Source organism: Cynocephalus volans, chromosome 14 (assembly GCF_027409185.1).
Source record: "Cynocephalus volans isolate mCynVol1 chromosome 14, mCynVol1.pri, whole genome shotgun sequence".
Lineage (NCBI taxonomy): Eukaryota > Metazoa > Chordata > Mammalia > Dermoptera > Cynocephalidae > Cynocephalus > Cynocephalus volans.
The window spans coordinates 66736295-66753925 of record NC_084473.1 but is presented as its reverse complement, the minus strand read 5'-3'; the positions used below and the strand labels follow the sequence as shown (position 1 = coordinate 66753925).

The 17631-nt window shown below is 39.4% G+C and overlaps 1 protein-coding gene across 3 annotated transcripts in view; it reads left to right on the top strand.

The window, feature by feature from the left end:
• Nucleotides 1–11275: 11275 nt before the first annotated feature.
• C14H2orf42 (chromosome 14 C2orf42 homolog) overlaps nt 11276–17631 on the top strand; it is a 24158-nt gene continuing 17802 nt past the window's right edge. The window contains exons 1-3 of one of the 3 annotated variants that reach the window (XM_063078510.1): nt 11276–11374; nt 15589–15876; nt 16464–17298. In XM_063078510.1, the coding sequence (XP_062934580.1) occupies nt 16476–17298 (823 nt within the window). In that variant the 5' untranslated portion in view covers nt 11276–11374; nt 15589–15876; nt 16464–16475. The other 2 variants (XM_063078511.1, XM_063078512.1) reach the window with 2 other exon arrangements.

Here is a 17631-nt window from a genome sequence, read left to right as displayed (position 1 = left end):
TTCTTTAATCCATTTTGACTTGATTTTGGTATATGGTGAGAGGTATGGGTCTAGTTTCATTCCCCTGCATATTGATATCCCGTTATCCCAGCACCATTTGCTGAAGAGGCAGTCTCTTCCCCACTGTATAGGCTTGGTGCCTTTGTCAAAGATCAGATGGCTGTAAGGCCGGCCCGTGGCTCACTCGGTAGAGTGAGGTGCTGATAACACCAAGGCCACGGGTTCGGATCCTATATAGGGATGGCCGGTTTGCTCACTGGCTGAGCGTGGTGCTGACAACACCAAGTCAAGGGTTGAGATCCCCTCACCGGTCATCTTTAAAAAAAAAAAAAAAAAGATCAGATGGCTGTAGGTGTGTGGGTTGATTTCTGGATTCTCTATTGTATTCCATTGATCAGTGTGTCTGCTTTTATGCCAGTACCATACTGTTTTGGTTATTATAGCTTTGTAGTATAGTTTAAAGTCAGGTAGTGTTACGCCTCCAGCTTTATTTTTTTTGCTCAGAATTGCTTTGGCTATGCATGGTCTTTTGTTATTCCATATAAATGTCTGGATAGTTTTTCCCATTTCTGAGAAAAATGTCATTGGAATTTTGATGGGAATTGCATTGAATTTGTATATCACTTTGGGTAGTATGGACATCTTCACAATGTTGATTCTTCCAATTCAAGAGCATGGGATATCTTTCCATCTTGTGTCCTCTTTTATTTCTCTCAGCAGTGGTTTGTAGTTCTTATAGAGATTTTTCACATCCTTGGTTAACTCAATTCCTAAGTATTTTATTTTTTTGGTGGCTATTGTAAATGGACAAGCTTTCTTGATTTCTATTTCTTCATGTTCACTATTGGAGAATAGAAATGCTACTGATTTTTGTGTGTTGATTTTGTGTCCTGCTACTTTGCTGAAATCATTTATCAACTCCAAGAGTATTTTGTAGAGACTTTAGGCTGTTCAATATATAGGATCATGTCATCTGCAAAGAGGGACAGTTTGATTTCCTCTTTTCCAATCTGTATGCCCTTTATTTCCTTCTCTTCTCTGATGGCTCTGGCTAGTACTTCCAACACTATTTCGAATAGGAGTGGTGAGAGTGGGCATCCTTGTCTAGTTCCTGTTCTTAAAGGAAAAGCTTTCAGCTTTTCCCCATTCAAGATGATATTGGCAGTGGGTTTATCATATATGACTTTAATTATGTTGAGACACTTTCCATCTATACCTAACTTTTAGAGAGTATCATGAATGAGTGTTGGCATATAGTTGTTTATAGTAGTCTTGAATGATTCCTTGTATTTCTTTTTTTTTTTTTTTTTAAGATGACCGGTAAGGGGATCTTAACCCTTGACTTGGTGTTGTGAGCACCACGCTCAGCCAGTGAGCGAACCGGCCATCTGTATATGGGATCCGAACCCAGGGCCTTGGTGTTATCAGCACCGCACTCTCCCGAGTGAGCCACGGGCTGGCCCTGATTCCTTGCATTTCAGATGTATCAGTTGTAGTATTGCCTTTTTCATTTCTAATTTTTGTTATTTGGATCATCTCTCTTCTTTTTTTAGTTAGCCATGCTAATGGTTTGTCAATTTTATTTATCTTTTCAAAAAAACAATTTTTTGATTCATTGATCTTTTGTATTGTTTTTTGGGTTTCAATTTCATTAAGTTCTGCTCTGATCTTAATGATTTCTTTCTGTCTGCTAACTTTGGGTTTGGCTCATTCTTCTTTTTCTAGTTCTTTAAGGTGAAGTATTAGGTTGTTCACTTGCCATCTTTCCGTTCTTCTGAAGTAAGCATTTAATGCGATAAATTTCCCCCTTAGTAATGCTTTTGCAGTATCCCACAGGTTTTGGTATGATGAATCATTGTTTTCATTAGTTTCAATAAATTTTTTGATTTCCTGTTTGATTTCTTCTTGAACCATATGTCATTAAGTAGAATGTCATTTAATTTCCATGTGTTTGTATAGTTTCCAGAATTTTGTTTGTTATTGATTTCTAATTTTAATCCATTGTGGTCTGAAAAAATATATGGGATAATTCCAATTTTTTTTAATTTGTTGAGACTTGATTTGTGACCTAACATGTGATCTATCCTGGAGAATGAGCCATGTTCTGATGAGAAGAATGAATATTCTGAGGTTGTTGGATGGAATGTTCTGTAGATATCTGCCAAGTCCAGTTGGTCTAGAGTGTTGTTTAGATCTTATGTTTCTCTGCTGATTCTTTGCCTAGATGATCTGTCCAATATTGATAGTGGGGTGTTCATGTCCCCTGCTATTGTGGTATTAGTGTCTATTTCCTTCTTTAAGTCTAATAGAGTTTGCTTTATAAATCTGGCTCCTCTAACATTGGGTGCATATATATTTCTGATTGCTACGTCTTCTTGATGGATCAATCCTTTTCTCATTATGTAGTGGACCTCATTATCTCTTTTTATGGTTTTTAGTTAGTGTCTATTTTATCAGATATAAGAACAGCTACTCCAGCTCGTTTTTCATTTCTGTTTGCATGGTAAATCTTTTTCCATCCTTTCACTTTTAGTCTATGTGAGTCTTTATAGGTGAGGTGGGTCTCTTGAAGGCAGCATATAGTTGGGTCCTCCTTTTTAATCCAGTCAGCCAGTCTGTGTCTTTTGATTAGGGGATTTAATCCTTTTACATTAAGAGTTGTTATTGAAAGTGTTGATTTACTCCTAGCATTTTATTGATTTTTGTTTGGATGTCTTAAGTGTCTTTTGTTCCTTTCTTTCTGATTTACTGTTTGTCTTCTATATTTGTTGGTTCCTTGGGTTGTAGATAAATTTTTTTTCCTCTTCATTGTTGCCATTTTTATTTTACCAGTGGGTTTTGATTTTTCTTGAGTGTTATGGCAGTGGTAGTTATTTTTCAGGTACCAAACCCAGAACTCCCTTGAGAATTTCCTGTAAGGGTGGTTGTGTGGTAGTGAACCCCCGCAGTTTTTGTTTGTCTGAGAAATATACTATTTTCCCTTCATTTTGGAAGGATAGCCTTGCAGGGTAGAGTATTCTTGGCTGTCAATCTCTGTCTTTTAGTATTTTGAATGTATCATCCCATTCCTTTCTGGCTTTTAGGGTTTGTGATGAAAAGTCTGATGTTAGTCTGATTGGGGCTCCCTTATAGGTGATTTGACACTTCTCTCTTGCAGCTTTTAAGATTCTCTCTTTGTCTTTGAGTTTTGCCAATTTGACTATAACATGTCTTGGAGAAGACCTTTTGGTTTTTTTTGTTTGTTTGTTTTTTGTTTTTTTGACCGGTAAGGGGATCGCAACCCTTGGCTTGGTGTCAACCGCACCGCGCTCAGCCAGTGAGTGCACCGGCCATCCCTATATGGGATCCGAACCCACGGCGGGAGCGCCACTGTGCTCCCAGCACTGCACTCTCCCGAGTGAGCCATGGGGTCATCCCGGAGAAGACCTTTTGAATATGTTTGAATATGTTTGGGGATCTATGAGCTTCTTGAATCTGAAGATATGTGTCTTTTCCTATACCTGGGAAGTTTTCTGCCACTATTTTGTTGAATATGTTTTCAATGCAATCTCCTTTTTCCTCCCCTTCTGGAATACCCATGACTCGGATATTTGAGCACTTAAGGTTGTCTGATATCTCTCTTAGATTTTCTTCAATATTTTTAATTCTTTTTTCTTTTTTTTTTTTTTTTTTTGGTCTGCCTGTGTTATTTCAAGCAGCCCATCTTCAAGGTCAGAACTTCTCTCTTCTGATTCTGCAAGCCTGCTGGTTAAACTCTCTGTTGTGTTTTTTATTTGGTTGAATGAATTCTTCAGCTCAGCAAGCTCTGCTACATTCTTTTTCAGGGCATTGATTTCCTTGTACATTTCTTCTTTCAGATCCTGTATACTTTTCCTCATTTCATGGTGTTGTCTAGCTGAGTTTTCTTGTATCTCATTTAGTTTCCTTAGAATTATCACTTGAGATTCCTTGTCAGACATTTCAAGGGCTTCTTGTTCTATAGGATCTAGATCTTGAGAGTTATTATCCTTTGGTGGTGTACTTTCTTGATTTTTCATATTTCTGGTATCTTTCCTTCGATGTTTAGTCATTGTGGCAGGAGTTTTCATGGTCCACTGGTTTGACGCTATTGTCTGGCTAGGATGCTGCTGGGACTGCCAATTTGGTACGGTTGCCTCAGTGTCTGTTCGGTTGCCTACTAGTGCCTTGGGTGCGTGGTTGCCTCAGATCTTGGGCCTCTCAGGGGAGGCGCCTCTCTGGTCAGCACACACTCAGCCGGGCTGGGGATGGAGTGGGGCGGTGGTGGCAAGGCCTACCTTCTGGGTTGCGTGCTGGCACTGCAGGGCACGTAGTCTCCGAGCATCTTGGGCCGCTCTGGCTGGGCGCCTCTCTGATCAGCGCACACTCAGCCGGGCTGGGGATGGAGTCAGGTGGTGGCGGCGAGGCCTACCTGCTGTGTTGTGTGCTGGCACCACAGGGCGCATGGTCTCCACAGATCTTGGGCTTCTCCAGCTGGGCGCCTCTCTGATCAGCATGCACTCAGCCGGGCTGGGGATGTAGTTGGGCAGTGGCGGTGAGACCTACCTGCTGGGTCGCATGATGGCACTGCCAAGTTTTGCTCCTCTTTAATATTTTTTGTCTTGTTTTGTTTTGGCAGCTGGCTTGGTATGGGGATCCAAACCCTTGATGTTGGTGTTACAAGGCTGCACTTGCTATTTCATATTTTAATTAGAATATCTTTGTACAAATGCTGTGCTTATTCCTTTCTCATTTATTCATATTTGAAACAATTGGATTTTCCTAGACCCAGTACTAGCAGGAGGATAAAGGGAAGGGAGTCTGTCCAGGTTTCTTAGCTCTCTCCTCTATTGCTATAGTGATAAATTGTCTCTTTAAAAGTGAAGCCACAGGTCTTCTCTCTTGGGCTATGACCTTGTTCAAAAGGGGTTCTATGCCAGCTCTGAGCTTTCTCAGTTCCTTCAGCTGCTACATTAAGGGGTCTGGCTCCTGCCTTTCAAGGTGATCCCCTATTTTCTTCCTAAAATATGTCATCTCTGGACCCCCTGGGCACTTCATACCCCTTCTTTCTCTGCTTCTCCCAGCCCTCACACACTTGTTCAGCCCTCCTCATGGCAGGCTCCTCTCAATATTGGGCTCTCTTCTGGGAGTGAATATTTGCTCCTTGAAAGTGTATATTTGCTTCAAATTGGATTGTAATCTAAAATCTTCAACATGGCCTGCAATGCCTTCTAGAGTGCAATTTTTACTTATTCAACCTCACAGCAAGCCATACTCCACTCTCCCATAGGCCTTCAGCTCCACATTGATTTTTCAGTTTCTTGAATAAGTAAACACTTCATTACGGTCAGGGTCCAGTAAGGAGACAGAGACCAACACTAAAATGTGAAAAGGAAATGTTAATATAAATAGCTGTTAAATAGTAAAAGGTATTATTGAAAGAGGTAAACAAGTCAAATGGCTCTAGAAGTTGCAGGTGCAAAAAAAGCAGCTACTACTTCTAGATAGAGTAGACAGTGAAGGAACTGAGGGTTTAGGAGAGCCCCCTTTGAACCAAGGCTGAGATTCTAACCTCTTCAAAGAGGGCTTGATTACTACAGGAACAGACCACCTGTTGAAGAAACATGCCACAGGGTGTGGGCCAGAGCTGGTCTGTAAAAGTGGCCCACCAGGTAGGGAGACAACTAGGGTTGCCAGCTTTAGCAAATAAAAATACATGCCCAATATTGTATGGGATATGCTCATACTAAAAAGTATTCATTATTTAACTGCAATTCAAATCTAAATGGATGTCTTGTATTTTATCTGTCGATCTTAGAGAGAGTTGCAGGCTGGTGCAGCCAAAGCTGCCATGAAAGCAGCTACAGATGGGGAGAGAGTGTGGCTAGAGGGTGTAGCTGGGGCAGATCCCAAGGACCACTGAGGTGAGCACCATTGGGTCTTCTGTACACTAATCCCACACTGAATAAAAAGGAGAAGAGTACTGGAATCCATAAAGGAAGTGCCTTTCTGCCACTATCACCTTGCATTGTTCCCCCAGTGCCCTCTGTTGACAAAGCCTATCATTGAGCCAACTGGCAAAGGAGAAATGTCTTACAAAGCAAGGAAAAGAAGAGTGAACTGGGGGCTGAGAGAGCCCTGTTGAAGGGCCTTGCAACCTGAATGCCATTTCCCTACTCTGCTTTCTAGTGTCCACTTAAGTCACTTTCACTAAGAGAACTGCCTTTCTTTACCCCACGATCTAAATCAGTAGCTTCTCAAACTGTCTTACATTTTTCCTTTAGAACATTAATTATAATTTTTAATTATATTTAATTGTTCATGTTTTATTTCTTTAAAACCTGTGCTCTCAAAAATAAAAATAAAATGAAACCTGTGCTCTCCACTAACCTGAAAGCTGGTGACTATTTCTTCAATACTGCATATATTCAGTATATGGTAAATAATAGGTGCTCAATAAATGTTTGTTGAATTAATTAAATTATCTCAGACAATCTGGTTTGACAAAATGACTCTAGACATTGTCCTCATAGTACTAGCAGCTGGAGTACTGGGTGGGGGTGGTAATAGCTGGCACTAAAGGACCAAATCAGGGCCGGTTCTTTATGCCATGAGAAGTAATTTGAACTTTTCTTTATCCTGAAGACCATAGGGAGCCATAGGGAAGCCATTGATCCAAACTGTGTTTAGTCAAAACATGTTCCAGGTTCCAGACTTGATGAGAAATTAGACGGATGGTGGATCCTTAGTAACTGGGATGAGAAAAGGAAGAGAAGAATATTTGGGTTGAACTATCACCTACATGCTACTGACTCCCATCTCTATATCCACTCTGAATCTCCCTTCTAAACTACATGTCATTACCTACTGGTTATTTCTACCTTTATCACCCATGTCCAGGCTCTATATATTGAAAAATGGATCCATTAGCTCTCATCTTCTGCTCTCTAACTAGCTCCTATCCTTACTCATCCTCACACAGAGTGGAGATCCTCAACTGAGAAGAGGACTGAGGACAGAACTCTTAGGTCTGTCCGTGTTTATGGGTAAGAGGCAGAGAAGCTTGCAAAGGAGAATAAGAGCTGCCTCACAGGTGAGAGAAATACTGAAGGTCTGTGATGTCACAGAAATCAAGAAGACAAAAATTCAAGGACATAGAAGTAGTCAAAGTGTCAAATGCTGCAGAGAGGGAAAATACAAGTCACAAGAAAAAAGACCACTGAATTTAGCAATATGAAAGTCATTGGTGACTTTATTTTTTTCCCACATGCGCCCTGTGCCACTCACAACCCCCACTGGTGACTTTAAAGTGAGCATTTTCAGTGAAGTAGTGGAGGCAGAATGTGGACTGCAGTAAGTTGAAGAGTGGGCAGTAAGTTAGCCAGTGCAGACCACTGTCCTGGGTCATTGGCAGAGGACATGGTTTTAAGGAATCAATCATCTTTTTTAAAAACCTAGATATAATAAACTATGCCTAAATCACAACAGTAAATGACCGCCTAAAAGCAGTTCCATCATTCAAACACTTGGAAATACAAAACAAAAAATATTCACCATGTAGCTCCTTTTAATGTAAAAAGTAAATGGGAACTACAGTTAAAGAATGCATGTTTTTGTGCATGTGTTAGAAGTTGAATGATGGGTTAAAGAAATGTGAATTGTAAAAATTGTATATTATATATTGTCAAGTTACCCTCTTAAAAGGCTGTACACCATTTTACATGGCAACCAATTATGTTAGAAAGCACTAATTTCCCCTTACCTTAACCAATACTGGTTGTTATCAAACTTTTTTTTTTTTTTCTTTTTAAAGATGACCGGTAAGGGGATCTTAACCCTTGACTTGGTGTTGTCAGCACCACGCTCTCCCAAGTGAGCTGTGTGCCAGCCCTAGTTATCAAACTTTTCTTTTTGCCAATCTGATGAGTATAAAATGATCTCTTTAATTGTATTTCCCTAATTACAGTAAAATTAATCATTTTTTCATGATAATTGGCCATTCGTGTTTCTTTTCTGTGACATGTCTGTTTATATCATATGTCCATTTCTTTTTCTTTTTTTTTTTTTAAAAAGATGACCAGTAAGGGGACCCCAATCCTTGGCTTGGTGTTATCAGCACCACACTTCCCGAGTGAGCCATGGGCCAGCCTTCATATGTCCATTTCTTCATTAGATTGTTTGATTTTTTTTTTTTTTTTCAATTAGTAGGAATCCCTTATGTAGTCTGGATACTCATGAATCCTCTCTGAAGAATGTATCCTCCACCTAGGCTCCTCAGGATTACCTCAGATTAAAATCACCAGTTAAGAGCTCACCATCAAAAGCTATCAAACACATAAGGAAATAAGACTTGTACAAGAGATTCAACAGAAAACAGCAGAATCTGACCTCAAAGGACTTAGACATTGTAATAATCATACATTGAATTTGTAGTATTTCATATGCCTTTAAAAATAAAAGATGCAACAAAAATATGAGCAAGGAATGTTGTAACACCAAGGTCAAGGGTTTGAGTCCCATACCAGCCAGCCACAACAATAACAACAACAACAAAAAGCAGAGAAGTGACTGTCAAATGATTAGCCAGATTTTTTAAAGACACTAATGTAGAGCCTCTAGACATTAAAAATACAATAGCTTAAATTAAAAATTTAATGGATTGACTAAACAAATTAGATACAGCTGAAGAAGAGAATCTGTATATTGGAAGAGTACAGAGAAACAAAAGGTAGAAAATATGAAGAGAGCATGGAGAATAGAATGAAAAGCCTAAAATACACTTAAGTTGCATAAAGAAAGAAAACAATAATTTGGGATGGGCAATACTCAAATAAATAATGGCAAGAATTATCCAGAATTCTTGAAGATAGGAATTCTGAGACAGAAAAACTGTAAAAATGAGAGAGTTCAGTAAAATAGCTGGGTAAAAAATACTAACATACCATAAATTATTTGTACATGTGTTTTAGAATTTCCACACTTTTTTTGTTATTGATTCCTAGCCTTTTCTTTTTTTGATGGCTGGCTGGCGCAGGGATATGAACCCTTGACCTTGGTGTTATCAACACTGTGCTCTAACCAACTGAGCCCATCGGTCAGGCAGGTTAACCTAATTTCTTTATGGCCAGAAAATATATGTTACTTTTTTTTGATCTCAGAAATTCTGGTTGTTAGCTGGCTTAAATGAGATAAAGACATAAAACATTAGCACGGAGCATGCAAAACACTGAGTTCTTGATAAATAGTCATTATTATTCTATTCCTCAGATCCTGGTTTGCCACATAGTTGGAATTTTCAAAATATCACTTCTGCAATGTTTTTTTTTTTTTTTTTCTCATATAATAATTACACCACTATAATATATCTTGATGCCAGGGAGTCTCACTGTGAATTAGTAGCTTGACTCGGGCATCACAACAAAAATCTACCTCAAGGTTGAAATGACACTCAAACAATGGGGAAAGGAGGCTTTTTGTGTCAAACCATGACTTGAGAGTTTTTATAATTCTGAGAATTCTATTTAAAGAAGAGGGCTCAGATAGGGCTTCTATGATGGCAATGCTTCTTCAAAGGCCCTTCTTTGAAATGGAAGAACCCTTAGTGTTTAGTTTGGAAGAAAGAAACCTCTTTTAGAAATGGGGTTGCTTGATAGCTGCCTTCAAATGCGCATGACTGGAACATATGATGTGTCTCAACTGAAAACCCACAGATCTCTTGGGACCCATTAGGGCAATTCCATTGAAAAAAAGTTAAACACTCTCTTTATAGCAAAGTTTCCCAATTTTGACACTATTGATATTTTGGACCAGATAATTCTTTGTTGTGAGAGACTGTCCTGTGCTTTGTAGGATCTTTAACATCCTTGGCCTCTACTCACTAGATGCAAGTAGTAGCACTCCCAGTTGAGAACCACTGCTTTAGGTAATCACTTGGCCCAATATGATCATAAACACAACCAGGCATAGAAAACCCACAGTATTGTTAGAAGGTGGTCATCTAGATGATCTAGGACATACTGATGACCATTTTAAACATTTATAATTAAAATGGAAAGAAAACTGAAAAAGTCTTCCAGAAAAATGGTGCCCCTCTCTCTCTACCTCCAGTTTAAGAAACAATATTCCTCCTTAGTATAGAATGGTGAAAAAACAACAACAACATTACAAACCTCAGGCCTGGAAAGGACCATTTCTCTTATAAATACTGACGATCTCCAACTTATGATGTTTCACTTACCGATTTTTCGACTTTATGATGAGGCTAAAGTATTATGCATTCCGTGGAACCATACTTCGAGTACCCATTTGATACCATTGTTTTTCACTTTCAGTACAGTATTCAATAAATTACATGAGATATTCAACACTTTATTATAAAATAGGCTTTACATTAAATGATTTTGTCCAACTGTAGGCTAACGTCAGTGTTTTGAGCATTTTTACGGTAGGCTTGGCTAAGCTGTGATGTTCGGTAGGTTAGATGTATAAATGCATTTTCTACTTGACGATATTTTCAACTGGATGGATCTAGATGTGAGCCCATCGTAAGCTGAGGAACATCTGTAGTTGAGAAGACTAAGGTTTCTCAATGGTAAAGCAACCAGCCCACAGCGCCACCACCAGTAAGTAGCTGGACTAGGCCTAGGGCTTTGCAACATACACAGGACTCACCCTGAAACACTGTATGCAAGAGCTATCTCCAATCATGAACAAAGAGCATTTAGATTTATTCTGTGTGATTCCAAGAACCCTAGGATATACAGAAAGCGATTTCAGTTCTGTATTATAGGAGAAACGTTCGAGTATTATGTGAAAGACTACTTAACAGAGAAAAAGATAATTTGTCATAAACATACAAGTGATAGAAAGAAACTTCGAATATTCTGGTGAGCAAGACCTCTAAACAAACGCTAATTCGCAGCTGACATCTGCTAATAACGTAGAAAAATCTCCGGTGATTTTTACGTCAATTACCAGTGGGACTCTATTCAGAAATAGGACTCTCTCGGGCCTGAAGTAGTCCTGACCAGTCCTAGAGCTCTGTGGGTGCCTTCCATACCAGCTGGGTCGGCCAGCAGCCCTCCAGTCCCAGCGAAGAAACCTGAGCGTTACAGCCTCCAGGGCAGCGTGGGTTCCATCACTGAAACTCCTAGCAATTCTCAGCGGTCTTCAGGAGGAAAAAACTACAACTCCCATCAGACAACGCGAGCTGAGGTGGGTGGGCATTTGTTGCGCGTGGGCGGCTCCGACCAATAACGACTGTCGTTACAGCGAACAGTTTGGTCCCGTTTGTAAAAGGCCGCGGCAGGCGAAGAGAGAAGCGGTGACGGCGGTCGTCAGCGAGGGACCCTGGGGCCCGCTGGGGGGCGCCGGGCAGGTAAGGGTGGCATGCTGAGAGAGAACTGAGGCAGCGGTAGGAGAGGAGTGTAGAGCTCGGGATTCCAGCGGAGAGCGCGTCCAAGGGGCACGGTGCCGGCGACGTGATGCTTCTGCCTGGGCCTACTTAGGACCGGAAGTGAGCCGTCGTGCGGGGAGGATGCCGGGAAGCAGGTCCCGGGGGATGTGTGTCTCGGGGCGGGCTGGTCCCGGAAGCCGGGCGGGAGTTGCGCGTCCCGGAGGCCTGGTGCCCGGTCGCGGGTCTGCAGGGCTCCGGCGGCCTTTCTCCGCTATTCCGAGGCAGCACAGAGCTAATGTGCCCCTTTCTCTCAGTAGTGGCTTGAGAAGCAATCCAGTAGATTCCAAACTCACGTTAGATACCTGCTCGCTGTGACACATTCGTCTATTAGAGTCACAGTGTTCTCTGTGATGAGTAAAATAGTGTCTGTTTCACGGGATCGTGTGAGCAGTACGTGAATAAGTGTATAGAAAGGGCTTAACAAGGGGTGTTCTCAGCTAGTTTTGTTTTTTATTAATGGTAATTATTTGTTCTCTTCACCTAACTGTGCTTCACAAGCATTAGATAGCATCCACCAAACTGTATATTTGTAGATTTACAGCCAAACTGTACCTAGATGAAAACCCACCATTTCCAGGGAATATTAACTCGTTCAACACCAGTCCCTTTATACCCTCTTGCTAGAGGAAGCTGTTGTAAACTTGCCGAAAAGACACTATCTACAAGAGGCCTTTCAGGTTTCAAACACAAGTTCTTTACAAGATGTGTTAATTGTTTGTGTTTGCTTTCAAAATAGAATCTGTAATGAGTGAAACTAGCGCAGTACATGTTTTAAATTTCTAATAGTACGAAACAGTGAAATGTAAGTGTCCCGCCCTCTATTTCCCAAGTCCCAAGGCACTTCTGAGACAGTATACATATTCTGTGTATATATATCTTCCTTCTTTTTTCTTTTAAAACCAAGAGTAGCATATTACACATAAAGTAGTACACCTTATTTCATTCCTCAATATGTCTTGATACTTGTTCCTTATCAATACATATAGATCTGATTCTTTTTAATGGCTTCATAGTAGCGTATTGTGGTTACATCCTAATTTATTTAGTCAGTTCTCTAGTGATGAGCTCTTATACTGTTTATGTTCTTGTGCAATTATGGACATTCTTGCAGCGAGTATCACTGTACGTACTTTGTGTACATGTGAGAATATAACTCATGACATCTTAGAAGTGGAATTGCTAAGTCGAAGTCTGTGTTTCACATTTACTTTATTTCACCCCTTCAAAAAGAGTGCTGAAGTTTACACTGCCACCAGTAGTGTAGAGTGCCTGTTTCTCCATGTCCTCGTGAATGCAGTGATAACATTCATCTTTTTTTGCCGTTTTACCGAAGTGTTATATTGTTTGCGTGTGTGTTTTACTATTGGGTTTTTTTTTGGTGGCTGGCCAGTATGTATTTTTTTGTTTTATTTTGCCTCTCATTTATTGTAAGGTTGAGTATCTTTTCACACACTTAAAATAATTTTTATTATTTCTTTTCCATAGCTGTCCTTTCATTGTTCTTTGCCCATTTTTCAAGTGGATTTGTTGCTTTTTTTAATTGACTTTTTAAAACTCTTAGGAAATTAGCCCTTTGGAATTTGACTTTCAAACATTTTTGTTCTGTTTTTAAATAACAGCTTTACTGAAATATAATTAACAGAATATAAAATTCACCCTTTTAAAGTGTTATGGTTCAGTGGTTTTAGGGTATTCACAGAGTTGTGCAAACTTTTCTAACCCCAAAAAGAAACCTCATACCCATTAGTGATCACTCTCAATTCCTCCTTACCGCCAGCCTCTGGCAACTACTAAATCTACTTTCTGTCTCTTTGCAGTTGTCTATTCCGAATATTTCATTGAAATTGAATCATACAATATGTGGTCTTTTGTGTCTGGCTTCTTTCTTCTAGTGTGTTATTTCAAATGAATAAATAAGCTTGTGAAATGTTGTTCAACATTATTACTCATTAGAGAAATGCAAATAAAACCACAGTGAGATACCACTTAACACCTAATCAAATGGTTTTAATCAGGAAAACGATAACAAATGTTGGCCAGGAAGCGGAGAAATAAGAATCCTCTTATGTTGCTTGTAGGAATGTAAAGTGGTACAACCATTTTGGAAAACAGATGTTTTCTTAAAAAGTTAAATGTACACTTAACTGTATGACCCAACAATTCCACTTCTAGGTATCTCCCCAAGAGAAATGAAAGCATTTGTTTACATAAAGACTTGCACATTAATGTTCTCAGCAGCTTTGTCACAATAGCCAAAATTTGGAAACAGTCCAGATGTCCCTCAGCTAGTGAACAGATGAACAAAATGTGATTTATCCATATGACATACTATTCAGCAGTACAAAGGAATGAAGAACTGATACATGCTGCTAGGTGGTTGAACCTTGAAAACATTATGTTGAGTGAAAAAAAAACAGACATTAAAGGCCTCATATTGTATGATTCCATTTATATGAAATGTCCAGAAAAGATAAATCCATAGAGACAAAAAGCAAATTAGTGATTGCCTGCAGCTGAGGATGGGAATGATGATTGACTGCAAAGGGCAAAAGAGATGTTTTGGGGGTGATGGAAGGGTTCTAAAACTGGATTGTAGGGCCGAGCCTGTGGCGCACTTGGTAGAGTGCTGTGCTGGGAGCGCGGCGACTCTCCCGCCACGGGTTCGGAATCCCATATAGGAATGACCAGTGCGCTCACTGGCTGAGTGCTGGTCACGAAAAAGACAAAATAAATAAATAAATAAATAAATAAAAATAAAATAAAATAAAATAAAACTGGATTGTAGTGATGGATGCTTGACTGTATAAACTTAATCAGTATCATTGAAACGTACACTTAAAATTGGTGAATTTTATGATAAATCTCAGTACAGTGTTTTTTTTCTTTGTTTGTTTAAGGCACTGATATATACAGGAAGAAATTTAATCAGTATTTTATGGACTTTTGAGTTTTGTGTCATTTATGCTATCCCCATTCTGAGATCTTTAAAAATATATATTTTTAAAATCCACCTCCCCCTTTTTTTGTTTTTTGTTTTAATATTATAACTGTTGCACCTTTTGTGCATGAATGTTTTCTCAGTCTGGAATTTATTTGGGAATTTATTTATTTTATGTTTCTTTGGAATTTGTAGGAAGTGAGACAAGATAAATAAGATACATTTAATAATCATCTTTGCCCTCACATTTTTTCTCTTTATACTGTATAATTTTAAGAAATTTTAGTAAGTTAGTTTATTGTTTAAAAAGCATTTAAATCCCCTTCCTTTGTTCACATTTAAAAATCACTCCTGTTAACGAGTGGATTACAGAAGATGTGGAAGGAAAATATTTTATTAAGACTGTCCCTTGGGATGGGGGAGGGAGGAAAGCAATGCTAACAGCCTATTGAAAAGTCACAAGCAGATTACCTTTTTAAAAAATGTTTAAAATATGGAACTTTAGTTAATAATATGCGTGCTGAACTGATGCTTGCACCTTACTTTGAAATGCATCAAAATATAAGAGGAATCGATGGATGGAGAGGGGGATGGATAAATAGATATGTGTTAAAGCAAATAAATATGGTAAATTTTTAATTGTAAAATTTAGTGGATAGGCATATGGGAGTTCACTGTATAATTCTATTTTTCTATATGTTTGAAAATTCTTATAATAAAATATTGGGGGGGAATTCGCAAGTAGAGATTCACACCTTAGATTCTGTGGGTTAGTGGAAATGGCATTGCTGATTTTGTTGGGTGACTTCAGGTAGTTACTTAATTTCTTTATTTTCATTTGTAGAGCAGTTGTTTAGTAAATGAAGTACTGATATTGTGAAGTTCAGATGGAATAATGAATGCGAAAGCACTTTGAAAAGCATAAAGTACTCTAAAAATGTAATGCATTACTATTAGGAAGAATGAGTATTTGGCCAATTTTATACCATGGCTCTAGGTGTTCTTAACAACCTCCTGTGTAATGGCATTAGAACGTTTTACCTTCTTGCACTTGGAAGTACAAAACACTTACCTGTTTCAATAGCAATTTGTCAAATACTTCTCAAATAACTGCGAAAGATTTAGCTTCCTGTTCTAATTTCTAAGAGGAAAGAATCATCCCATCTTTGTATAACTTTAATATTTTTTCTTGTTTTAGTTATAGACTACCAGGATCTCCACTTAGGGCAGTGGGCATCTTCTCTGACAGTGGAACATTGGGCAGGAGCTTTGCCATTGGCTGGTCGAGAAGGAGGAAGCAGAATGTCTACATTGTTACACCACAGAGTACAAACTTCAGAATACTTTGGGTTAAGCAATATCTCTTACTCTGCAAATGATTATGTCTTCACCTGTCCTCTTTGATCATCACAAAGTAATGAAAGACCTTTTAGGTCTTATGAATTCAGGTTACACTGTTTTCCAGATGCTCTGGCAGCTGGTACAGGTAGGATTGATCTGTGTTTTGTGGGGAATGGTAGAAGGGAAAGAGCTGATCTTTCCTGTTCTCCAGACCTTGCTGAGGTTAAACATCTGTTCATGTAAAGATAGGTTAACTAACCTTGGTTGTTGTGTAGAAAAGCGTTGAACCTAGAAAAATGCTCTGGTTATTACATTAGGATTTTTAAAAATATACAACGGAAAGCAAGAAAGAAAAGACCACAACAATAAGTTGAACTTTAAGAAGGAGAGAACAAACCTAAGGATGCTAGAGATGGGAGGAGGGAGGGAGCGGGTTTGGGTAGCGATAGGTCAGGCAAAGGGCATAAAGAAATATCATGATTTGTAAGAATGAATATGCCAATAATAAATAAAAATTTTAAATAAAAAATGTTATACAGAGATAGGAAAGGCAAAGTTTCCTTCACTCTTATTTTGTTTGGGGGTTTAAATTTATGTTGTTTGTGGTACAATTTGAAAATGGTAGATAGCTTCTTTACATTTCACTTTCTGTACTAAATATCACAAATGATTTTAACTTTGTGTGTGAGAGAGAATATATATGTATGCTGATAGGCTTTTTGCCTTTTCTAGGGCTTGTGAAAAATGGAACCAAACTCTCTGAGGACTAAAGTCCCAGCTTTCTTATCCGACTTGGGGAAGGCCACATTGAGGGGAATCAGAAAATGTCCCCGATGTGGCACATACAATGGGACCCGGGGACTGAGCTGTAAGAACAAGACATGTGGAACCATATTTCGCTATGGTGCACGGAAGCAGCCTAGTGTTGAAGCTGTCAAAATTATCACAGGCTCTGATCTGCAGGTCTACTCAGTGCGGCAAAGAGACCGGGGCCCTGATTACCGATGCTTTGTGGAGCTAGGTGTTTCAGAGACAACAATCCAGACGGTGGATGGGACGATTATCACTCAGCTGAGCTCTGGACGGTGTTATGTCCCCTCATGTCTGAAAGCTGCTACCCAAGGCGTTGTGGAAAACCAATGCCAGCACATCAAGTTGGCGGTGAACTGCCAGGCAGAGGCCACTCCCCTAACCCTGAAGAGCTCAGTCCTGAACGCAATGCAGGCCTCCCCAGAAACCAAACAAACTATCTGGCAGTTGGCCACGGAACCCACGGGTCCCCTGGTACAAAGGATTACTAAAAACATCTTGGTGGTGAAATGCAAGGCAAGCCAAAAGCATAGCTTGGGGTATTTGCATACATCATTTGTGCAGAAAATCAGTGCCAAGAGCTTGTCTGAGCGCCGCTTCTTCTGCTCCTGCCAGACTCTGAAATCGCACAAGTCGAGTGTCTCTAAGGACGAGGCAGCCCAGAGATGCATTCATTTCTTTGCTTGCATCTGTGCCTTTGCCAGTGACGAGACATTGGCTCAGGAATTCTCAGACTTCTTAAATTTTGATTCCAGCGGTAGGTGGTAATGGTTGACGCAGTTACTCTGTTTTTTTAAAATGGCAATAAAAGAGTCCCACGGATACATTTGGAGATTGTCCTGGCAACCTTCAGAAGCAGTTGCTATATAATTCAAATAAAAGGCATTCCTTCTTTTAAACCTATAACCACACTTGCATAAAGATTGGTTGGTTGGTTGAAATTAATGATCCAAACACTTGAGCATTTTTATTAAGACAGTGAATCTAGCAAAGTTAGCTTCACTTTGATTTTTTAACTCTTTCATAGGTGCCCTATGTTAATTTTAAAAAAGAACAAACAGAAAAATCCCTTTTATTCTGGCTTCCTTGC